Raw genomic sequence first — 23496 nt, forward strand, 5'->3', positions numbered from 1 at the left:
GATTGAGGGATGTCGCTTGTGACGCTGGAGCACCCGCAGGCGAGCTTTAATCGCTTCAGTGATCTCAGGCGACCACCAAGGCAGAGTCCGCCGCCGAAGGGACCCAGAAGAACGGGCAATGGCAGATTCGGCGGCAGTAACGATGCCGGTGGTGACCGATTGAACCACTGCATCAATGGCATCGTTAGAGAGAGGCTCAATAGCGGCAGTGGAGGAGAACAAGTCCCAGTCAGCCTGATTCATAGCCCATCTGCTAGGGCGCCCAGAAGACTGACGCTGTGGCAGTGACAGAAAGATCGGAAAGTGGTCACTACCACACAGGTCGTCATGCACTCTCCATTGGACAGACGGTAGGAGACTAGGGCTACAGATGGAAAGGTCAATGGCGGAGTATGTGCCATGCGCCACACTGAAGTGTGTGAAGGCACCATCATTTAAGATCGAGAGATCGAGCTGCGCCAATAAATGCTCAACGATGGCGCCTAGACCTGTTGCCACTGACCCACCCCACAGATGGTTATGGGCGTTAAAGTCGCCCAGTAACAGGAAAGGTGGAGGCAATTAAGCTATCAGAGCAGCCAGGACATGCTGCGAGACATCACCATCCGGTGGAAGGTAAAGACTGCAGACGGTAACAGCCTGTGGCATCCACACCCGAACAGCGACAGCCTCTAAAGGTGTGTGGAGAGGTACAGACTCCTGTGAAGAGAGTTCAGGACATAGATGCAGACGCCACCAGATACCCTTTCATAAGCTGCCCGGATAGCCTCGGAGGGCGGGGGTTCGCATTGCCGGAAACCAAGTTTCCTGCAGAGCAATGCAGAGGAAAGGGTGAAGGCTGCTAAGTTGGCGGAGCTCTGCTAGATGGTGGAAGAAACCGCTGCAGTTCCACTGGTGTTGTCCATGGCTGAGAAAGGCTTGACGGGACTGGGAAGGGAGATTACGCCGCTGGGTCACCTGCTGCCTCCGATTTAGCACCGGTGATAGTGCTTTCCATGACGTCTGATGGACCGGTGAGATGGAGGTCCTCAGCGGACGCCAGAATCTCCACCGCATCCTCAGACGCAGAGCTGGAAGGTTGTGATGGGAAGGCTGCCACTGCGAGTTCCTTGGGCTGAGAGCTCTTCTTGGGTTTCTCACGCCGTTCCTTGGGTCGCACCAGCTGGGAGGGCTTCACCGATTCAGTCTCCGGGACGGAGGAGAATCGTGAAGCTCTACGACCAGCTGATTGCGGGCACTTACGCCATTGTCGGTTGTCAGGCTTCTCGCTGGCGGAAACCTGGGAAGGGAGGGACCCAAGGGACCCCTTGCGAGCATGAGAAGCTGAAGAAGTTGGACACTTCTCCGGTTTAGAAGTGGGGACGGACGCCCCCGATGGGTGGGATGGTGTTGCTCCTGAGGTAGGTGGCGCAGGAGCAACCCGGTGGGTAGAGCCCCCCACTGGCGAGGGGGCAGGAGGAGTTTTACTACTCGTCGATCCGGCCACAATTGGAGAAACAGACGGGGCTAGCACAGGTGTTGTAGCAGCAGCGTAGGAAGATGTCATTGTCACAGGATGGAGTCGGTCGTATTTCCTCTTGGCCTCAGTATAGGTTAGTCAGTCCAGGGTCTTGTATTCCATGATTTTACGCTCTTTCTGGAAAATTCGGCAGTCTGGCGAGCAAGGTGAATGGTGCTCCCCGCAGTTGACACAGATGGGAGGCGGGGCACATGGAGTATTGGGATGTGATGGGCGTCCGCAATCTCGACATGTGAGGCTGGAAGTGCAGCGAGAAGACATATGGCCGAACTTCCAGCACTTAAAGCACTGCATCGGGGGAGGGATATAGGGCTTAACGTCACATCGGTAGACCATCACCTTGACTTTTTCCGGTAATGTATCCCCTTCGAAGGCCAAGATGAAGGCACCGGTAGCAATCTGATTTTCCTTCGGACCCCAATGAACGCGCCGGACGAAATGTACACCTCGGTGCTCTAAATTGGCGCGCAGCTCTTCATCAGACTGCAAAAGAAGATCCCTATGGTAAATAACTCCCTGGACCATATTTAAACTCTTATGGGGTGTGATCGTAACGGCAACATCCCCCAACTTGTCACAAGCGAGTAACCGTCGTGACTGGGTAGAGGATGCCGTTTGTATCAGGACTGACCCAGAGCGCATTTTTGACAAGCCCTCCACCTCCCCAAACTTGTCCTCTAAATGCTCGACGAAGAACTGAGGCTTTGTGGAGAGAAAAGACTCCCCATCAACCCTCGTACAAACTAAGAAGCGGGACGAATAACTGCTACTGCCATCCTGAGACTTACGTTCCTTCCACGGTGTGGCCAGGGAGGGGAACGTTTTCGGATCGTACTTCTGAGCGTTAAACTAAGCCCGAGAACACTTAGAGACTGCTGGCGGCTGGCCACCAGCGAGAGACGATGTACCACGCTTCATTGCAGGTCATCCGCCCTTATGTCACCTACTCCGACCAAGGGCCCTCCCCACGGGCGCCACCCAGCCACGGCAAGAGCCACCTGGCAGGACGGCCGTTGCCGGGAGTCCCGATACCCCAGGAGGATAGGCATCTACTCCTTGGCATACGTGGGGAGTTAACGGCGCAGGCATCAGTAGAGCGATCCCTGTGTTGTCAGGGGGCTACAACCAACAGGGTACATGGCGGCCCCACCACAACGGACTGGCTACCGTGCTGGATGTTAGGTAACATGTGGTCCATGGTCGCCATCGGTGCAGGAAGAGGCACTGCACAGTGCAAGGTGTTATCTGCACGCAGAAAAAGTCATGCCCAAGAGACGGAGAGCGGACAGGACTGTAGTTCAACGGTGTATAAGCTGTCGAAAGGTCTGATCGCAAGATGGACACAATGCACCAAGTAAGGCGCCCTTCCCGAATCGGCTCGCTCTTCGGAAAATTTTGAGAGATGGATGTCAAACCCAACAGGGGACCATCTTATAAGGTCGAAAAGTTTGAGACTCCTTTTAGTCGCCTCTTACGACAGGCAGGAATACCGCGGGCCTATTCTAACCCCCGAACCCACAGGGGGAAGGAAGTTCTTACAAAGACACAGATAAAATAATTAAAAGAGATGTCTTTGGACAAGTCCGTCAAAGTAATAAAATGAAGAACAGGAGCAGCTGCTCGAGCGTCATCAGCTAAAATTTCCTGTAAGGTAGATGGCAGAGACAGGACAACACGAGATTGATTAAAACGGGGACATGACAATAAAACATGGCACACTGTCAATGCATGACCACAAGGACACTGCAGGGCGGCGTCACCGGATAGCAGGTAGCGGTGGCTAAACCGGCAATGCCCAATCCACAACCTGGCCAAAAATGACCTCCACTCGCCGAGATGGACGGGAGGAGGTTGTCCAAGCTGTTGGGAACAGTTTTATGGCCCGGAGCTTATTTTCTTCAAGTGACGACCAAGTATCCCACCATAATGACACAAACATCTTATAAACAACCCCACTAATGTCAGACGATAGGACACAAAGGGAGGCTGGCCGAGGCAGGAGGACTGCAGCCTTGGCCGCAGCATCAGCAGCCTCATTCCCCGGCACTCCTACATGGCCTGGAACCCACATAAAGCTAACAGGAGAGCCATCATCAGCAAAAGAATGGAGGGATTGCTGGATCCATTGCACCAAGGGATGGACCGGATATGCTCCAAGGCCCTGAAGAGCACTGAGTGAATCAGAGCAGAGTACATACGGAGAATGGCGGTGGCGGCGGCCTGATAGAGAACAAAAAGATCAGCCGTAAAGCTGGAACACTGGTCGAGGAGCCGGTATTTAAAAGTGACGTCCCCGACGACAAAGGCATAGCTGACATGATCGTCAGTTTTGGAGCCATCAGTGTAAATAAAGGTGTTACTGGCGAGTCGCGCACAAAGTTCAACAAACTGTGAGCAATACACTGCATCCGGAGTACCCTCCTTCGGGAGCGAGCTGAGGTCAAGATGAATGTGAAACAGAGCCTAGAGCCAAGGTGGTGTCGGGCTCCCACCCTCTCTGAAGGCGGTACGGAGGGCAAAATCCAATTGTCAAAGCAGGCGATGAAAGCGGACTCCAGGGGGCAGCAGGGCAGACACATACAACCCAAACTGAAGGTCGAGAGAATCATTGAAGGAGGACTGATAAGAGGGGTGGTCGGGCATTGACAACAGCCGACAGGCATACCAACAAAGCAGTACGTCGCGCCAGTAGGTCAATGGTAATTCAGCAGCTTCACCATAAAGACTCTTGACAGGACTAGTACAGAATGCTCCCATCGCAAGACGTAACCCCCGATGATGGATGGAGTTGAGACGGCGTAAGAGGGATGGTCGAGCAGACTAGGCTCCCATAATCAGCTCTGATCGGACTACGGACCGATATAAGCGAAGCAGGACAGTGCGATCCGCTCGACAAGATGAACCACTAAGAACACGAAGGACATTAAGGGAACGTGTACAACGGGCAGCCAAATAAGAGACATGCGGAGACCACCACAGTTTCCTGTCCAGTGTGAGCCCTAAAAACTTCATTGTCTCCATGAATGGGAGAACAATGGGACCGAGATCTAAGGATGGTAGAAGGAATGGTTTATATCGCCAAAAGTTGATGCAAACCATCTTCTCTTCAGAGAACCGGAAGCCATTAGTCACACTCCATGAGTATAAGCTGTCAAGACAACGCTGAAGGCAGTGCTCCACGAGGCATGTTCTATGGGCACTGCAGTAGATCGCGAAGTCATCGATGAAAAGAGAGCCTGAGACGTTAGGTGGAATGCAATAGATAATTGGATTGATCGCAATGGCAAAAAGGGCTACGCTCAAAACGGGGCCCTAAGGTACTTCGTTCTCCTGGAGGAAGACGTCGGACAATACGGAATCCACACATACCCTAAACATTCAATCTGTTAAAAATGAATCAATAAAAAGGGGCAGGCGACCACGTAGGTCCCACCTGTGCATAGTGCGGAGGATGCCTCCTCTTCAACAGGTATCGTAAGCCTTCTCTAAATCGAAGAACACAGGTACCGTTTGGCACTTTCGCAAAAAGTTGTTCATGATGAACGTCGACAAGGTCACAAGGTGGTCAACAGCAGAGCGGCATCGACAAAAGCAGCATTGAACATTGGTAAGTACCCATCGAGATTCAAGAAACCAAACCGACCAAGTGTTAACCATGCGCTCCATCACCTTGCAGACACAGCTTGTAAGAGAAATGGGGCGGTAGCTAAAAGGAAGGTGTCTATCCTTCCCGGGTTTGGGTATGGAACAACGACGGCCTCACACCAACGCATGGGGACCTGACCTTCGGTCCAGACGCGATGATAGGTACGAAGAAGAAAGCATTTGCCTGCCGGAGAGGTGTGTCAGTATCTGAACATGAATGGCATCTGGCCCCGGAGCAGAGGACCGGGACAGTGCAAGGGCAAGTTCGAGTTCCCGCATGGTAAAGGGGGCATTATAATCTTCCAGATTAGGAAAGCAGGGTGCTAATGGGCGGAGCTTGAAACCTCCATAAAAAAGCGGCCGAAGGGTCCACAAGTACCTCATTACCTGAAGTCAGGTCAGGTATCGAGGAGTGGGCCTCAATGCCCGACAGCTGGCGCAGGCCACCCCAGACGACAGAAGAGGGAGTAAAACTGTTAAAGGAGCTTGTGAAAGAGGCCCAACAAGCTTTTTTGCTGTCTTTGAGGACTCGACGACGTTGCGCTCAGAGTCGTTTGTAATTAATACAATTCACCAGCATAGGACGTCGGCGAAAGGTGTGTAAAGCATGTTGTCGAGCACGGATAACGTCTCTGCAAGCCTCATTCCACCAGGGGACTGAAACACGACGTGAAGAAGAGGTAGTACGAGGAATGGAACGTTCGGCAGCATTGATGATAACAGCCATGAGGCATTCGACCTGACTGTCACAGCTGAGAAAATCTTGGTCCGGAAAGATCACCTGGGAAGAGTAAAGTCCCCGGTCAGCTTTTGGTATGTTTCAGGTTGACGGACGTGGGGATGTGGTGTGGTGCAAGAGACAAACGACACAGGGGAAATGAAACTAGAAACAGGGGAAATGGTCGCTCGAATAGGTGTCGGAAAGGACATACCACTCGAACCGACAGGCAAGAGTGGTAGAACACATCGAGAGCTCCAATTGGGAGGTGGTATGAATAGAGTCTGAGAGGAAAGTCGGGGCACCGGTACTGAGGCAGACAAGATTGACATGGTTGAAAACATCCAGCACGAGGGAGCCTCTCTGACAGGATGCAGGAGAACCCCAAAGGGGATGATAGGCATTGAAGTCGCCAAACAATAAAAACGGCGGAGGAAGCTGAGAAATCAGGCGCATCATGTCAGCCCTACTAACTGCGGATGACGGAGTGTAGACAGTACAAACAGAAAAAGTAAAGGCAGGAAGAATAATACAGACAGCTATTGCTTGGAGTGAGGTGGTCAATGAGATGGGATGGCAATAGACATCGTCCCGAACAAACAACATGACCCCACCATGAGCTGGAATTCCGTCCACAGGTGTTAGATCAGATCGCTCAGAGGTATAGTGGGTAAAAACAATAGCGTCAGTTGGGCGTAACTTCGTTTCCTGGAGACTGATGACGAGCGGACAGTGCAGGCGGATGAACAGTTGCAATTCCTCCCAATTAGATCGAATACTTCTTATGTTCCAATGTAACAGAGCCATCATGAATCAGAGAAAGGGGGAACGAAACTGGTGAAGAGATGGTCACCTCGACAGCTGCGGAGGGCCAGGTTTCGAGGGAACATCACTACAACCGTTGGGAGGCGGATCCTGTTCCATTGAGTCACCGCCAGCTGTGGCCACACTCCTGGGTTGCACAGGAGGGGCAGTATCGTCCGCCGACGACAGGCCAGCTGAGTGCCTGGCAGCAGAGCATCCTGGCGAAAGTGAGGACGGCCGGAAGGAGCAACTGTCAGATGGAGCATCATACAAAATACCGATGAGTCACAGGGATGGTGGGCTGTGGGGGCTGGACCTGAAGAAAGTCCTCACACTCAGGGTCCTTTTTTGAATGCCAGACCTCGGAAACTGGGGTCCGTAATGTTTCCCCGATGGGCGCCTGAGAAGAGGATCGCCTCTCAGGCGGTGGCGGAGGAGGAGGAGGAGGAATGGTGGCCCCTGGGGCAGAGGGGGCAGGCGCCGCGAGGGAGGAATATTTGGAAGGGAGGGATTTGGGAGGCGGAGGCATAGACCCCGGATGGGGTTAGGAGGTGGAGGGGGAGACAGGATAGGGGTGAGGATATTGTGGAAGGAGTGGACACGACCGAAGCACACGATGACATCACGGGATGGAGGCGGTCATATTTCTTCATGGCCTCAGAATAAGACAGACAGCCAAGGTTTTCAATTCTTGTATCTTCTTCTCCTTCTGATATACGGGGCAGTCGAAAGATCTAGGCGAGTGGTGGCCAGGACAATTGACGCACCGAGGTAGTGTGGTGAATGTATGTCCCTCACGAAGAGGATGTCCACAATCGCTACAAAGGGGATCAGCTTCACACTGTGACGACATGTGCCCGAAGAGCAAACATCGAAAGCATCGAATAGGAGGCGGGACGTAAGGTCGCATGTCGCACCGGCAGCACATCACCTTTACCTTCTCCGGGAGAACATCCCCCTCAAAGGCGAGGATAAAGGGCCCAGGGTTGACGTGACGATCTTTGGGGCCGCCCTGGACTCGCCAGACGAAATGCACGCCACGGTGCTCCAGGTTGGACCTGAGCTCCTCATCAGATTGCAGCAGGAGGTCCCGATGGAAAATAATCCCCTGGGTCCTACTGAGTGCTAGATGTGGGACAATGGACACTGGGATGTCCCTTAGTCAGTTGCATGCCTGGAGTGCCGCCGACTGTGTAGCAGAGGGGGTTGTTTTATGAGAATGGACCCCGAACGCATTTTAATAAGAGCCTCGATTTCTCCAAAGATATCCTCGATATGCTGTACAAAGAACATGGGCTCGGAGGTGGCGAATGTCCCCCCATTGGTCTGAGAACAGACTAAATAGCGGGGGAAGTATTTCGCCCCAAGCCGGTGGGCCTGTCCTTCCTCCCAGGGAGTGGCCAAGGGGGGAAAGGCAGAAGTACCAGAACCAGAGTCAGAACCTTTCCTCTTAGAAGACGCAGCCGCAGAGCGACCTGATGCATGTTGACGTTTCATCTGCGAAATGTCTGCCCCAATACCATCCACTCTGACCAGGGGCTCTCCCCACTGGCACCACCCAGCCTCAGCAAGGGCCACCTGGAAGGATGACCATTGCCGGGAGTCGCCCCAGGTACACGGGCATCTACTCCTTGGCTTACGTGGGGAGAGTGCAGCTCAGGTATCGGCAGTACGATCCCTGTGTTGTCAGGGGGCTACAACCTAGAGGGTACATGACGACCCCACCACAACGGGCTGGCTACCGTGCTGGATTTCGGGTGTGTTGTCTTTCCCACTAGCAGAAATCTGGGAAGGGAGTGACCCAAGGGACCCCTTCCTAGCAGGAGGAGCCGAAGAAGACTTATGCTCCTCTGCCTCAGAAGTGGAAACTGATCCCCGATGGTTGGCGGGGGTGTTGCTTGCGAGAGCAACAGGGAGAGAAGTGTCGCCCCCCCCCCCCCCCCCCCCACCGACAAGGGGACAGGTATAGTCTTCTAGTTCTTAGAGGTGACAGGAATGTGAGGAACTGATGGGGCAACAACTGTTCTTGTAGCAGCTGCGTAAGAGGAGGTCACAGCCACAGGATATAGGTGCTCAAATGTCCTCTTAGCCTCAGTGTAGGTCAGTCAGTTGAGTGTCTTATATGCCATGATTTTCCTCTCTTTCTGTAAAATCCTGCAGTCTGGCGAGCAAGGTGAATGGTGCTCTCTGCATCTGACACAGATGGGAAGCGGGGCACATGGAGTATTGGGATGTGGTGGATGTCCACAATTTCGACATGTGACATTGGAAGTACAGTGGGAAGACATATGGTCGGACTCCCAGCACTTAAAGCATATATGGCTTGCACCATGACCTTCTCGGGCAATGTGCCACCCTTGAAGGCCAAGATGAAGACACCAGTGGCAACCTGATTGTCCGTCAGACCCTGATGGATGTGCTAGACATTCACCTCCCCGCTCTTAATTGACGCGCAGCTCGTCATTAGACTGCAAAAAGAGGTCCCTGTGGAATATAATACCCTGGACCATATTTAAGCTCTTATGGGGCATGATGGTAACAGAAACATCCCCAAATTCATCAGAAGCGAGTAATGCCCATGACTGGGCGGAGGATGCTGTGTTTATCAAGACTGACCCAGAGCGCATTTTGGACAAGCCCACCACCTCCCCAAACTTGTCCTCCAAATGCTGTACAAAAAACTGAGGCTTCATGGACATGGACATCAACTCTCGTAAATACAAGGTACCACAGCGAATAAGCTTCACTGCCATACTTAGCTTTGTGTTCATCCTAGGGTGTTGCCAGGGAGAGGAACAATTTGGGGTCATATTTCTTAACATTGAAGTTAGACTTTGTCCACTTAGAGACTGCTGGTGGTGAACCAGCAACAAGAGATGATGTACTACGCTTTATGGCGTGTCATTTGCCCTGATGCCACCCAATTCGACCAGGTACCCTCCCCACGGGCACCACCCAGCCTCAGCTAGGGCCACCTGGCAGGATGGCTATTGCCGGGAGTCCTGATGCCCCAAGGAGATGAGCATCTACTCCTTGGCATAAGTGGGGAGTTAACGACGCAGGCATCAGCACAGCAATCCCTGTGTTGCCAGGAGGCTACAACCAACAGGGTACATGGTGGCCTCGCCGTGCAGGATATGAGACGCTAAGAAGTCCATGGTCATTGCCGGCGCAGAAAGCGACACTTCATAATGTATGGTGGAAAATGCACTCAGGAAGGTCTTCTTGCCCAAGAAATGGAGAATGAGCAGGGCTGCAATGCAACAACTAGAAAGTGGGCTTAAGATCTCAATCCACAATGGACACAATGCCCCGTGTCAGGCGTCTTTCCTCAACTGGTTTGCTCTTTGGGAAAATTTAGAAAGATGGTGGTCAAACTTAACAGGGGGCCATCACATAGAGGCCGAAATGTGAGAGACTTCTTTTAGTCGCCTCTTACAACAAGCAGGACTATACCTTGGGCCTATTCTAATCCCTGGATCTTCAGGGTTGGGGTGAGGGTACAGGAGGGAATGGAAGATTGTAGAATCTTCGTCGTAGTGGCGGCATAGGTTGACGTCATATGCACACAATGTAGCCTCTCACATTTTCTCTTACCATCAGTGTAGGTCAGTTGTTCCAGGGTCTCGTATTCCATTAATTTTCTTTCTTTCTGGAGAATTCTGCAGTCTGGCGAGCAAGGCACATGGTGCTCTCTGCAGTTGACAGAGATTGGAGGTGGGTCACAGGGAGTATCGGGATGTGAAAGATGTCCACAACCCCGCCAGGTGACACTGGAAGTACAGAAGGAAGACGTATGGCCGAATTTCCAGCACTTAAAGTACCGCTTTGGGGGAAGGGTATGTGGCTCTACATCACAGTGGTAGACCATCAGCTTTACCTTCTCGGGTAATGTGTCACCCTCGAAGGCCAAGATGAAGGCACCAGAGGCAACCCAATTATCCCTCGGGCCCCAATGGACACGCCAGACGAAATGGACACCTTGCCACTCTAAATTAGGGCTGCAAAAGAAGGTCCGTGTGAAATATGATATCCTGCACCATATTTAAGCTCTTATGGTGCTTGATTGAAGCAGAACCCCCCCCCCCCCCCCCCCCCCAAGCATGGCACAGGCGAGTAGTGCCCGTGACTGCGCAGAGGATGCTGTCCTCCCATGGTGTCGCCAGGCGGTGGCGAGGGGGGGGGAGGGGACGATTTGGAGTTGTATTTCTTAGCATTGAAGTTAGATCTCGATTGCTTGGAGACTGCTGGTGTTTGACCACCAGCAAGAGATGGCGTACTACACTTCATAGCGTCTCACCCGCCCTGATGGCACCCACACCGAGCAGGAGCCCTCCCCAAGGGTGCCACCCAGCCACAGCAAACGCCTCCTGGCAGGATGGCCACTGCTGGCAGTCTCGATGCCCCAGGGGGATGGGCACCTACTCCTTGGTATATGTGGGGAGTTAATGGTGCAGGCATCAACAGAGGGATTTCTGTATTGTCAGGGGGCTACAACCAACAGGGTACAAGGCGGCCCCACCACAAACGACTGGCTACCGTGCTGGATATCAGGTGCAAAGAAGTCAATTAGCAATGTCAGTGCAGAAAACAATATTGCACAGTGGATGGATGAAAACGCACCCAGAAGGGTGCCCAATAGCTGGAGAATGGGCGGAAGTGCAGGTCCACATCGACGAAGGATGCGCATGATGGACACAGTGCACCACGCTAGGTGCTCTTCCCCAATTGGCTTGCTCTTTGGAAGAATGGAGATCAAATCCTACAGGGGACCTTTACATAAAGGCCGAAACGTGTGAGACTCCTTTTAGATGCCTCTTATGACAGGCAGGAATATCTCAGGCCTATTCTAACGCCCGGACCCGAAGGGGGAAGCAATGTAATGTCACTTTGAAAAAGCTATAGAATAAGAAGTCTATACACAATATTTAATTTCAATAATCACTATTTGATGGCTATTTTATGTACAATTAATTCATGAAAAGAGGATGGGTGACGTAACACAGAACACAATGAATACCTTTGCAGTACTCCTTTTGGTAGCTTAGAAAAGAACAGAATTAAAAATTGCTGTCGGCAGGTTAAGGTATAATGTTCATAGGGCGACAATCTTATCAGAAACGCTATACAGTAAAATGAACTTGAAAGTCTGGGAAATATACAGATAATAGCACCAGAAAGCTGGTTAAAACCTGAAGACAGATTTCTGGGGTAAATTTGAGCGTGTATCAAAATGACAGGCTAATGTGAAACAGATGTGGTGTATTTGTTGCAGCAGACAAAAAACTCAAATCCACAGAAAGAAACTGGAGTTACATACAAGATTGTTAGGGAAAGACTCAGTGTTGGGGTGGGCATAAAATGATAATTGCATCCTCCTATCACCCACCATACTCTTTTCCTGAGGTAACCAAAACTTAAGAGGAAACTTCAGTTAACTTGTACCTAAGTTCCCCATGATACTATAACTATGCCCTCTGAACATTATACCTTAATCTGTCGATGACAATTTTTAATTCTGTTTTTTCTAAACTACAAAAAGGAGAACTACTAATCCAACAATAAATTCAGAAATTTACAGTTTTGTTAGCAGTGGGAGCAACAAGGCGTACTGTGAAGTACTACTAAATGCCATTTCTGAAAATGGCTTGGTACAGATACTTCAGAAGCCCACTCATGATTGAAATATAGTACATCTAATGGCAACAAATAGACCTGACCTCATTTGAGGATGACCACATTAAAACTGGTATCAGCAACCATGGTGCATTTGTCGCAACAATAAACACCAAAGTGCAGAGGACAGCTAAACCAAGGAGAAAGCTATATATGTTCAACAAATTAGATAAAAAAAGCAGTAGTATCATATCTCAATGAGGAAACTTTTGGCTCAGGTCAGGACTATGCAGTGGAAACATTGCCCAAGTATAAAGAACAGTTGACCATGGATAGATGTATACCCAGCAGTGCAGTTCATTATGGGAGGCATCCTCCATGGTATACTGTAACTGTAAAGAAATCTCAAGGAATCGGAGGCTACTGCATAACAGATATCAAACAAAGCATATGGCTATAGAGAGAGATGCTGAATGAAATGCACTTAGCAGTCACGAGAATAATGTATGAAGGCTTCAATGACTACTGCAGCAGAATCTGTCAAACGATTTTTCACAGAACCCAAAGAAATTCTGATCGTATGTAAAGGCTGTTAATGGCATCAAAGTTAGTGTCCAGTAACTCGTGAATGAGACAAGAACTGAAATTGAGGGTAGCAAGGCAAAAGCTGAAATGGTGAACTCCATTTTCAAATGTTCCTTTACAAAGGAAAACCCAAGAGGATTACCTAAATTTAAACCTAGTGTCACTGAAAAGACAAGTGAAAACATTAGTAGTGTCAGTGATGTTGAGAAAGAGCTGAAATCATTAAAACTGAACAATGTTCCAGTACCCAAACGAATCCATCTCCGATTCTATACTGAATTTGCAGCTGAGTTATCTTTTGTAACTTCCTCAAATAAATACCGTGCCCAGTGGTTGGAAGAAAGCACAGGTCACACCCATTTACAGAGAGGGCTGTGGAAATCTTCCACAAAACTACCATCCAATATCCTTGACATCGATTTATTGAAGAATCTTAGAACATACTCTGAGCTCAAACATAATGAGGTATCTCTAGCCGGGATTCGTCACCTTTTACACTTGACGTACTGTAAGCTTTGGATCGAGGAAATCAAACATAATCAGTATTTCCAATTTCTGAACACTATTTAACTCTGTACTACATCCATGCTTATTATCTAAATAATGATCATATGCATAAGCAAAACTTGATTTTTTTGGGAGGGTGAGTTATCGACAGATGTAGAAATAACTTCGGGTTCGTCCCCAGGTAGCATGTTGGGATACTTGGTGTTTGTTGCATATTAATGACCTTGTGGATGATATTAATAGTAACCTTAGACTTTTCGTAAGTGACACAGTTATCTGTAATAAAGTACTCTCTGAAAGAAGCTGCATAAATATTCAATCAGATCTTGCAAATATTTCAAAGTGCTGCAAAGATTGGCAACTTGCTTTATAATGTCCAGAAATGTAAAATTGCTTACTTCACAAAATGAAAGAAGGTAGTATCCTCAAGCAACGTAGGAAGAGATAGATTGATATGCACTGTAAAGTAGAGATGTTAATTTGCAGAGAAGCGTAATTAAAAGAGACTTACACAAAGCTTTCAATCACAGCCCTCGTCAGCAAAAGAGAAACACACACCACACACCATTTGCACACACCAGCAAGCACACCTCATGCACAGATGATCACCAGCTCCAGCAGTTTGGGCTGGAATGTAGTATCCTGTGCCTATAATATCGATGAGTCACAGTTGGAACAGTTAACTCATACAAATACCTAAGTGTAACACTTTGTAGGGATATGAAATAGAATGAGGACATAGACTCAGTTGTGGGGAAAGGAAGTGGTAGACTTCAGTTTATTTTTAGAATACTGGGGATATGCAGTCAGTCCACAGAAGAAATTGCTTACAAATCACTCATGCGACCCATACTAGAATATTGCTCAAGTGCGTGGGACCCATATCAGATAGGACTAACAGTGCATATTGCACACATAAAGAAAAGGGCAGCACAAATAGTCAGAGGGTTCTTTGACCTGTGAGAGGTATAACAGAGATGCTTAAGAAATTGAACTGGTAAACTCTTGAAGATAGACGTAAACTATCCTGAAAAGCCTACTTTCAAAGTTTAAAGAAACAACTTTCAATGATGCCTCTAAGAATATACTAAACCACCTACATATCGCTCCCATAGGGATTCATGGCAAGATTAGATTAATTACAGCACACACAGAGTCATTTAAACAATTGAAGGAGTTAGTGGAAGGCCTAATATTCCAAGAAAAGGAAGATTACACTAAGAGTGTCATTTTGTAGTCGTCTGTATCTGCTATCCAGAGAATGAAGAATGGGGAATATTCCAATGGAACTTCAGTGATATAATTGAGACTGAAAACTTGTGTGAATGGGAGAGATATAATATTCTAGGTAGGCTATCTTATTCTGTTTCCACTCAAAGGTGCACAATTGTTTTAGAAGTTTAGAAATGGTGGGAGACCGAGTTGACGATGACGGCTAGATTTGTTGATAGAAGTTCTTTAACAATGTAAGTTGGAGCTGCATGTTGCATGGATGTGTTTATGTTCAGTAGGTAGTAGTTATTTCTCAGTGAGTGAGTGTTCTTTTGGGTTCTGTGAAACATGTCCGAGTCAAATGAGGATGTGAATGAGCCTAGAAGAAAGCGAACAAAGATAAGCATTACAGGAAATGGATAAACTAGCCCAACAAAGAGGTTGAGAATTTGCCACAAGCAAGGGTTATTTGGTCAACATTGTTTATATTGTAGGAACTACATGGCTGGTTTCATGCTTTCAAGAAACAGAGTGTGATCGACAATTTTTACTGTACATCTGAAAACGAAAAACACACATATCTGTCAGGACTGATAGAAAGATAGGATGTTGCTAGACACTGACCAGCTACAAAAAGTTCCAAACACAACATATCAACCATCAAATACTTCATAAAGAAAGAATTCAATCAGCTTGAAATTTGTCATAAGGTCCATGTTAGTTTGCATGCTGTCTCAAAGTAAGGCAATGTTTAAACAAGCTTTAGAGAGTAATAAGTCGTCTACTGACATGACAGGAAAGCATTCAAACCATGTAAATACTCTTGACAGAACAACCCTAGCTAAAATTGGTGAACATACCTCCTAATTTCTAAAACACTAGTCACACTACACTTCCATTCCCGGAACGTAACCGAGCGAGGTGGCGTAGTGATTAGACACTGGACTCGCATTTGGGACGACGACGGTTCAATCCCGCATCCGGCCATCCTGATTTAGGTTTTCTGTGATTTCCCTAAATCGCTCCAGGCAAATGCCGGGATGGTTCCTTTGAAAGGGCATGGCCTACTTCCTTCCCCATCCTTCCTTAATCTGATGAGACCGATGACCTCGCTGTCTGGTCTCCTTTCCCAAACAACCAACCAACCAACCAACCCGGAATATTGCCATCTTCGCCTGAAGATGGCAAGTAAGAAACTTGCTGAAACGTTGCTGGAGAACAACGCATTGACTCAGCTGTCAACCGGAGAAGAATTTATCTTCAGCTTTTATATGCTTGCTGAGCAGGTTTATATTAATGTTTTACACAATAGCCTAATGTCTTTTTGGTTTCCAAAGTTGTTTGTTGTGCTCACAGCCTTCCTTCAGGATAGGGCTTGAGACTTTTAGGGCCGTCTGTTTGTATTTCCTAAAAATGAGGATGACTCTCATATAGATGATGTGAAATTGTGACAATATGAAATCCTCCAAACATCAATAACTGGGGACAGTACTACTTTGATGATTTGAAAAATTATAATATTTCAGCTTGATACACCATTTGTATCTTGATCTGTTCATATTGCAATGTAAAACAAACAATAAATAATTCACTTTATGTTTCATTGGCTATTATTAATCTCTAACTTCACAGTATTCAGGTAATTTAGGCAGTTCTCATCTCCATTACTACCAAACTCACCTCCGTTACTACACTGAATAAATTTTTTAGTTCTTTTCAAATAATACAATATTTTTTTGGGACCACTATTGGAGTACTGATTTACTTGACTGTGTTAACATCAAATATATGAAACTTAATTATTTTCAAAATAAAAACATTTTTTTTAAAAATATGCCCGATTTTTGAGAATGACCATATACAGAAGGAAGAGCTAAGAGAGGCCCTAATGAGGTATGGAGATATGTCTTTGACTTCATTAACAGAATTCCTGCAAAAGTGAAAGAACTGCATATACAGGGTGTTACAAAAAGGTACGGCTAAAGTTTCAGGAAACATTCCTCACACACAAATAAAGAAAAGATGTTATGTGGACACGTGTCTGGAAACGCTTAATTTCCATGTTAGAGGTCATTTTAGTTTTGTCAGTATGTACTGTACTTCCTCGATTCACCACCAGCTGGCCCAATTGAAGGAAGGTAACGTTGACTTCGGTACTTGTGTTGACATACGGTTAATACACGACAGAGCTCCTGCACATTTCAATCGAAGTGTTCGTACGCTTCTCAACAACAGATTCGGTGACCGATGGATTGGTAGCGGCAGATCAATTCCATGGCCTCTACGATCTCCTGACCTCAACCCTCTTGAATTTCATTTATAGGGGCATTTGAAAGCTCCTGTCTATGCAACCCCGGTACCAAATGTAGAGACTCTTCGTGCTCGTATTGTGGACGGCTGTGATACAATACGCCTTTCTGCAGGGCTGCACCAGCGCATCAGGGATTCCATGCGACGGAGGGTAGGTGCACGTATCCTCGCTAACGGAGGACATTTTGAACATTTCCTGTAACAAAGTGTTTGAAGTCACACTGGTACATTCTGTTGCTGTGTGTTTCCATTCCATGATTAATGTGATTTGAAGAGAAGTCATAAAATGAGCTCTAACATGGAAAGTAAGCGTTTCTGGATACATGTCCACATAACATATTTTCTTTCTTTGTGTGTGAGGAATGTTTCCTGAAAGTTTGGCCGTACCTTTTTGTAACACCCTGCATTTAGCAATACATGTGTTGGACCGAATCACAAACATACATAAACACTGACAATTACCAGGAATGGGTAGATTCTCAATCATCAGCCACTACTATCCAGTCTGAGGACACAGAAATTTTCTAGCCCAGTGACAGTCATTCCAAGACCCAATTGGATTTATTTGCCTGGAGAGTATGAGGAACTCATTCGAACTGCAAAGGAACACTAACTCCCTTTTGTAGTTAAGTCTCAAAACCAACCAAGTGCTGAACTTCAAGGATTGGTGTCCCTGCTACTTCATGAAGGCAGTCAAGAACATCAAGAAGTGGTGGTTCGTTCAACACTACTACACACAGACATTTGGAGTACAGTAATAAATTTAAAGGATATGTGAAAGCTTTTGAGTTCAATGATGGCCTAGTTGAGAGGACATTCAAGCTGAAGAAAGAATACAACGTGGTGCTCGCGAAGACAAAACGTAGCTATCATCTGTGCAAAGCAGTAGGACATCTAAATGGTCAAACACAATGTACCTGAAAAACATAGATCATTTTATGACGAGATTGTTCAGTGTCCTACTTCTGAGACAGTGAACAGTGGCACTGATGAATGAGGCATCTTGAGATGATTCTCAGAATTTTTGTTCTTTCAGTAAATATTATACCCACTGTCTTCATTATTTGTTTTCTGATTATTTTCTGCCCCAATAGTCTTTCATATCAATATTTATAAAGGCGTTTAAACACTGAGTGGAAAAAAGATAATAGTCCAGCACGTTTCACCATTAATTAGTCGTTAACTAATGACACTCCTATTATGACATTTTGAGACGTTACGTCTTGCTACTAGTACTACAACTGCTTAACAGAGAATTTTTCATTACGTGTAGCTTGGGCTTCAAAGAGTTTTTTTCATTTTCCCAAAAAACTTGGAAAATTGAGAGTTATCCTTTTTCCATTCTGATATTCAGTTATTCTTACCGTGCTTCACACGTGAAAATGGTAAAATACGACACTCTGCCATGCACTTCACAATATTTATATTCGCCAAGGGTGACTGTCATGCAGGCAGACAACGTTACTATAAAAGAGATACATTACACTTATTGTTGATCAACAGTACTCAAAAGCTATTCTACAGCTCCATCGCTATGACGTATATAAAGTTTACTTTTAAATGTTCTAGCTGTTGGCGGAATTCCAACTAAATAATGTATTTGATGGAGGAAAACGACTAGGAATGTCAAACAACGAGAAATAATTTTTTTTCTCTCTTAAACTCGAGAGAGCGGTGTTCGAAATCTCCGCTTATTTTCTGTCACGAGAAATAACCACATACCAAGGATTCGTGCAGTCTCTCCATTTATGGTTGATTGTGGAAAACATATACCCGTTTCAAAAGTACAAAAGCACATCCGCTTGTCGCCCAGAAACTGTAACCTGCTCAATACTGCTTCTTCCCCAGTTCGTAATTCCTGCCAAACTGTTGACGCGCCTCATGATAAACAGAGATGGCATATTACCGACTTTTCAATTATTGAATTGTATGATTAGAAAAATGACCCACGTCGCGTAGTGCAATATGACAAAATTTCCCATTGGCTACACAAATGTCTCAAATTGATTCTTTCACTAAAATTGAATTTGACTTTTTAATATGTGTCATATCTCTGCTAGCATCCGCCTATTGATACATATCATTATTTTAACTTCCGGTTAGAGACATTTGTTGTGCTTGGGTTTGCGAATTGTGTTTAATGTAGGCAAGCAATGTTAATGCTGATTTGTGGACATTTTTGAAATCTTCCGCACCAGACGTAAATAACTTGCGCTGTATATGTTTTATATACTGACATTTCTAGAAAGATGCCAAATGAATACTAGGAAAACCTCCTGATCTGCCATCTCGATCAAGTAGTAAAACCAGTGGAAATTGAGCTGCATATTTGATTATCCTTTGAGGTATTTTGTATATAAAGATAGAGGCGACATTTCGTCGCAGTTTTATTGGAGTAACTGAGGAGTTAATGTGAATATCATTTAAATGGTAAGCGTTATTAGACAATTGTTGGTTGTCAAGTAATGGCGATTTTGGAAGGGCCTATGGTTAAGTGAATATTGCATTTAGATTTCTGTTACGGCTGTGTCACTTGTTCTAATTATTTTGCTGTGAAGAGCATCTCAGTTATAAATTAATTCAACCCAGCGTTTAAAACGTGCTCATTTGAATTTTGTTGCAGTTCAAAAATTTAACTATGTGGCATGAAGCAAGAAAACAGGAGAGGAAGATACGGGATTTGATTGTCGACTACAAAAAAAGAGCAGAACGAAGGAGAGATTTCTACGAAAAGATTGTGAGTAACTTCTCGGTAGTTTGGAAGTCTGTTTTTCTGTGCAGAGATTCCACTAGCAGACTATAACTCGTATTGCAACTCTTTGCACACTTTACCATTTCTGTTTATCTCCTTTATAAATTTAGGGTATTAGATAATCTTGAGTGAATGACATGAATAAAGAAAACATTCACTGCATAGTGTACATGTTAAACATTAGATACAAACAAAAACAAAATCTCCCCGACACAGTATCTGCTAATCCTGGCAATCACCTCCACATTTGGTCCCAACTTAATCCTCCTCGTACCACAAGTCGTACATCTGAATACTTCTGTCACAATTTCCACATTTTGTTTGATTTACAGATTTATGAGCTTTATTTTTGTCTGCAATGCTGTCAGTATGATGCTATTGCCTGTAATATATCCTGCAACCCCCGCCACCCTCCGCCACCACCATGAAATAACTGTTCAGTACTTCATAATATTCAGGTAACTACCTCTGGCCGCATCAGGGCGAACTCTCTGGTGTCATATTCTTGTCTTCTGACATTCCCTTCAGTCTTACCTTTCCCTCATCGCTTATTTGTACATTTTGACAATTCCAAACAGTGCAACTTGGGCCTGTACACTTTTGTGCTGAATGTGTCCCATCACGTTTCCACTTTACTATCACATTGGAAACAGTTGGCCTAGGGGTGTTAAGGAGTGTGGAAATCTTGCGTACAGAAACATGACACAAGTGATAACTAAACACCTGACCACGTTTAAACTCCATGAGTTCCGCAGAGTGCCCCATTCTGCTCTCTCACAAGTCTAATGACTACTGAGGTCACTGATAAGGAGTACCTGGCAGTAGGTGGCAGCACAATGCACCTAATATGAAAAACATGTTTTTGGGGATGTGCAGATACTTTTGATCACATGCACATCACATGTTTGTGATGTGCATCTCCACAATCTACCGTGAGATGCATGGCAGAGAGCATGTCCCATTGTACCAGTTTTTAGGGTTTCTTCCTGTTCCATTCAAAAATGAAGTGCGGGAAGAATAATTGTTGAATGCCTCTGTGCATGCAGTAGTTACTCTAATCTTATCCTCACATTCCCTGTGTGAGCAATACATAGGGTGTTGTAGTATATCCCTAGAGTAATAATTTAAAGCTGCTTCTTGAATCTTTATTGATAGACTTTTATGGGATAATTTACAGCTCTCTTCAGAAGACTGCCAGTTCAGTTCCTTCAGCATATCTGTGACATTCTCCCATGGATTAAACAAAACTGTGATCATTCATGTTGCTATTCTCTGTTCAATATCCCCTGTTACTTCTAACTGGTTCGAGTGCCACACACTTGAGCAAAATTCTGGGATGTGTTGCATGAGTGATTTGTAAGCAATCTCCTTTGTAAGCAGATTGTACTTCCCCTGTATTCTACCACTAGACTGAAGCCTACCAGTGTCTTTACCCACAACTGGATCTGTGAGATTGTTCCATTTCATATCCCTACAAAGTGTTACACCCAGATATTTGTATGAGTGGTCTGATTCCAACAATGACTAACTGATATTATAATCATTGTATACCGCGTGGTTTTGTGTGTGTGTAAAATTTTACATTTATGAACATTTAGGGCAAGTTGCCAATCTCTACACCATGTTGAAATCTTATCGAGATATGACTGATATGTATGCAGCTTTTCTCAAATAGTACATCATTACAGATAACTGCATGATCTGCAAAAAGCCTGATTTTACTATTAGTATTGTCTGCAAGGTCATTATATACAACATGCACAGCAAGGGTCCTAATACACTTCCCTGGGACACACCTGAAGTTACTTGTACATCTCACAGTAACTCTCCATCCAAGATAACATGCTGTGTCCTCCCCACCAAAAAGACCTCAATCCAGTCACAAATTTCTTTGAATACCCCATGCGATCATACTTTTGACAATAAGCATCAGTGTGTACTGGGCCAAATGTTTTTCGGAAATCAAACACTGCATCTACGTGGTTTCCTGGAGCCAAAGCTTTCAGTATGTCATGTGAGAAAAGTGTGAGTTGGATTTCACATGATCAGTGTGTTCAAGACCCATGCTGGTTGACTTGAGGAAGCCATTACCTTTGAGCTACCCTCTTATAGATGGAAGTGACCTGTGCCTTCTTCCAAGAATTGGACACGGTTTTTTGTTCGAGGCTTCTGCAGTAGATTATAATTAGTAGAGGGGCTAACTCGATTGCAAATTTGATGTAGAATCTGACAGCGATCTACTAAGGCCCATTGAACAATTTCAACTGTTTCCCAACATCACTGACACTAAGTTTGCTTGTAGCGACAAACTGATAGGTAGCGTAGTTTATTTGAAAACGTTGCCACCAATCACCATGTTGTTTACACCAGTTGTCACATTTCCTATTTCACTAGTGGAAAGCCACCAACTTGCATGAAAGATTTGTCTTCATCCTCATTAAGTGCAGACTCATTGAAAATTAAAACCTTAACTGGCTGTATAATATTTCCAGCAAACTGTTGATGTGCTGTAAAAAGATATGCATGGAATTGGAACATATGTTATATCTCCCTGCAACTAGGAGTTGTTCTGTAAAGGACGAAATATTCTCTTGGACTCCTTTACAATGCTGGAGATTAACATCATTTACAGTAGACAGCTTGACTTTCAGAAAGGCCTTCGCTGATGTAATGCCGATAAACAAGGGAATATTCACTTGAGAAAACTGACAAGTTATAAGACAGAATTGCTGATTAGTACTTACCTTTGGGAAGTGAAACTACGCCTTTCTCATTCCTAAGGAAGGAAGTATTATTTTCAAAGCTAGGTTGTGTGTCACGTTTATATGTGACTATTGGCAGTACTGAATATTTCGCCTTATAAAAATAGCAACCAGCTGCTTGGTGTCTTGTGTGATATCCCAAAAGATGTTTGTTTATTTTTTGATAGGAAGATATTGATAGGAAGCCCATCATTATAGAACGAAAATACAAGACTTGCAGGCAACTGCTTGGACTTATAACTTGGAGGTGGAAGGCAAAAGATAATTACAGGTTCCTCAAATGGCATAACTGAAATTGCAGTGAATTATGGGATGGAGGTATAATACAGCCTAGTGTCCTTAGGGTTCTGTGCTTGGAACCTTGTCATTCCTAATATATTATCTTAGTAGACAAGCATTGTGGTGTATTGAACAAGTACATCAAGTTTCGCTCTGATGTATGAGGAAAATCATCATGACCGACAGAAGTAAAGTTTTAAAGGAGCTAATGATATCTTCAGTAAAACACTGAAAAGTTGTGTTTTGACATTTATAATTAATAATTCCATGTGGCTCAAAGGCCTGGTGCACGTTTGTAAATTGGAAGGTGCAGGTCTGTAAATGGGATGCCATTTTGGTGATGTGCATTTCTTACCTACCCCAGTAATCCTATAGGGGAAAGGGACCTACAGCTTAACATCAAATCTGAACCATATGATGTTCTTGGGAAGTGAAGGCTAGGTTAAAGGCAGGATGGAATATTCTGTAGTGTGGCTGGGTTCTGGCCCTTGATCTTTCAGTTTCCATGCATTTGCTGTACTGTTAGACCATCAGACCTTATCTTGACTCTTATAATATGCTACGTTCCCATTCAAGTGTATAGTACATAATAAATTGAAGTACTTTTGGTTTGTTTATAGATAACTTTCATTCTACCAGTCATGATTTTCTATTATGTATATTTTACATGACTCATTTCAGGATTTATATTTTACACGACACATTTCGGGGAATGAGTCCCTTTTGTAACTGTGTTTTTTATTCTGTCTTTTGTCAGACATTTTAAAATGTGCCTTTGCTAGGCCAC

At 45.4% G+C, this 23496-nt stretch overlaps 2 protein-coding genes across 5 annotated transcripts in view; one reads left to right on the plus strand and one right to left on the minus strand.

Moving 5' to 3' along the window:
* LOC126292199 (uncharacterized) overlaps nt 1–18991 on the minus strand; it is a 154350-nt gene extending 135359 nt beyond the window's left edge. The window contains exon 1 of the mRNA XM_049986052.1: nt 18639–18991. Within this exon, the coding sequence (XP_049842009.1) occupies nt 18639–18662 (24 nt within the window). The 5' untranslated portion in view covers nt 18663–18991. The remainder of the gene's footprint in view (nt 1–18638) is intronic.
* Nucleotides 18964–23496, plus strand: part of LOC126292197 (CLK4-associating serine/arginine rich protein) — a 133811-nt gene continuing 129278 nt past the window's right edge. The window contains exons 1-2 of one of the 4 annotated variants that reach the window (XM_049986049.1): nt 18964–19346; nt 19540–19653. In XM_049986049.1, coding sequence (XP_049842006.1) covers nt 19344–19346; nt 19540–19653 — 117 coding nt within the window. In that variant the 5' untranslated portion in view covers nt 18964–19343. The remainder of the gene's footprint in view (nt 19347–19539; nt 19654–23496) is intronic. The other 3 variants (XM_049986050.1, XM_049986051.1, XM_049986048.1) reach the window with 3 other exon arrangements.

Source organism: Schistocerca gregaria, chromosome 9 (assembly GCF_023897955.1).
Source record: "Schistocerca gregaria isolate iqSchGreg1 chromosome 9, iqSchGreg1.2, whole genome shotgun sequence".
In the NCBI taxonomy this organism is placed as follows: domain Eukaryota; kingdom Metazoa; phylum Arthropoda; class Insecta; order Orthoptera; family Acrididae; genus Schistocerca; species Schistocerca gregaria.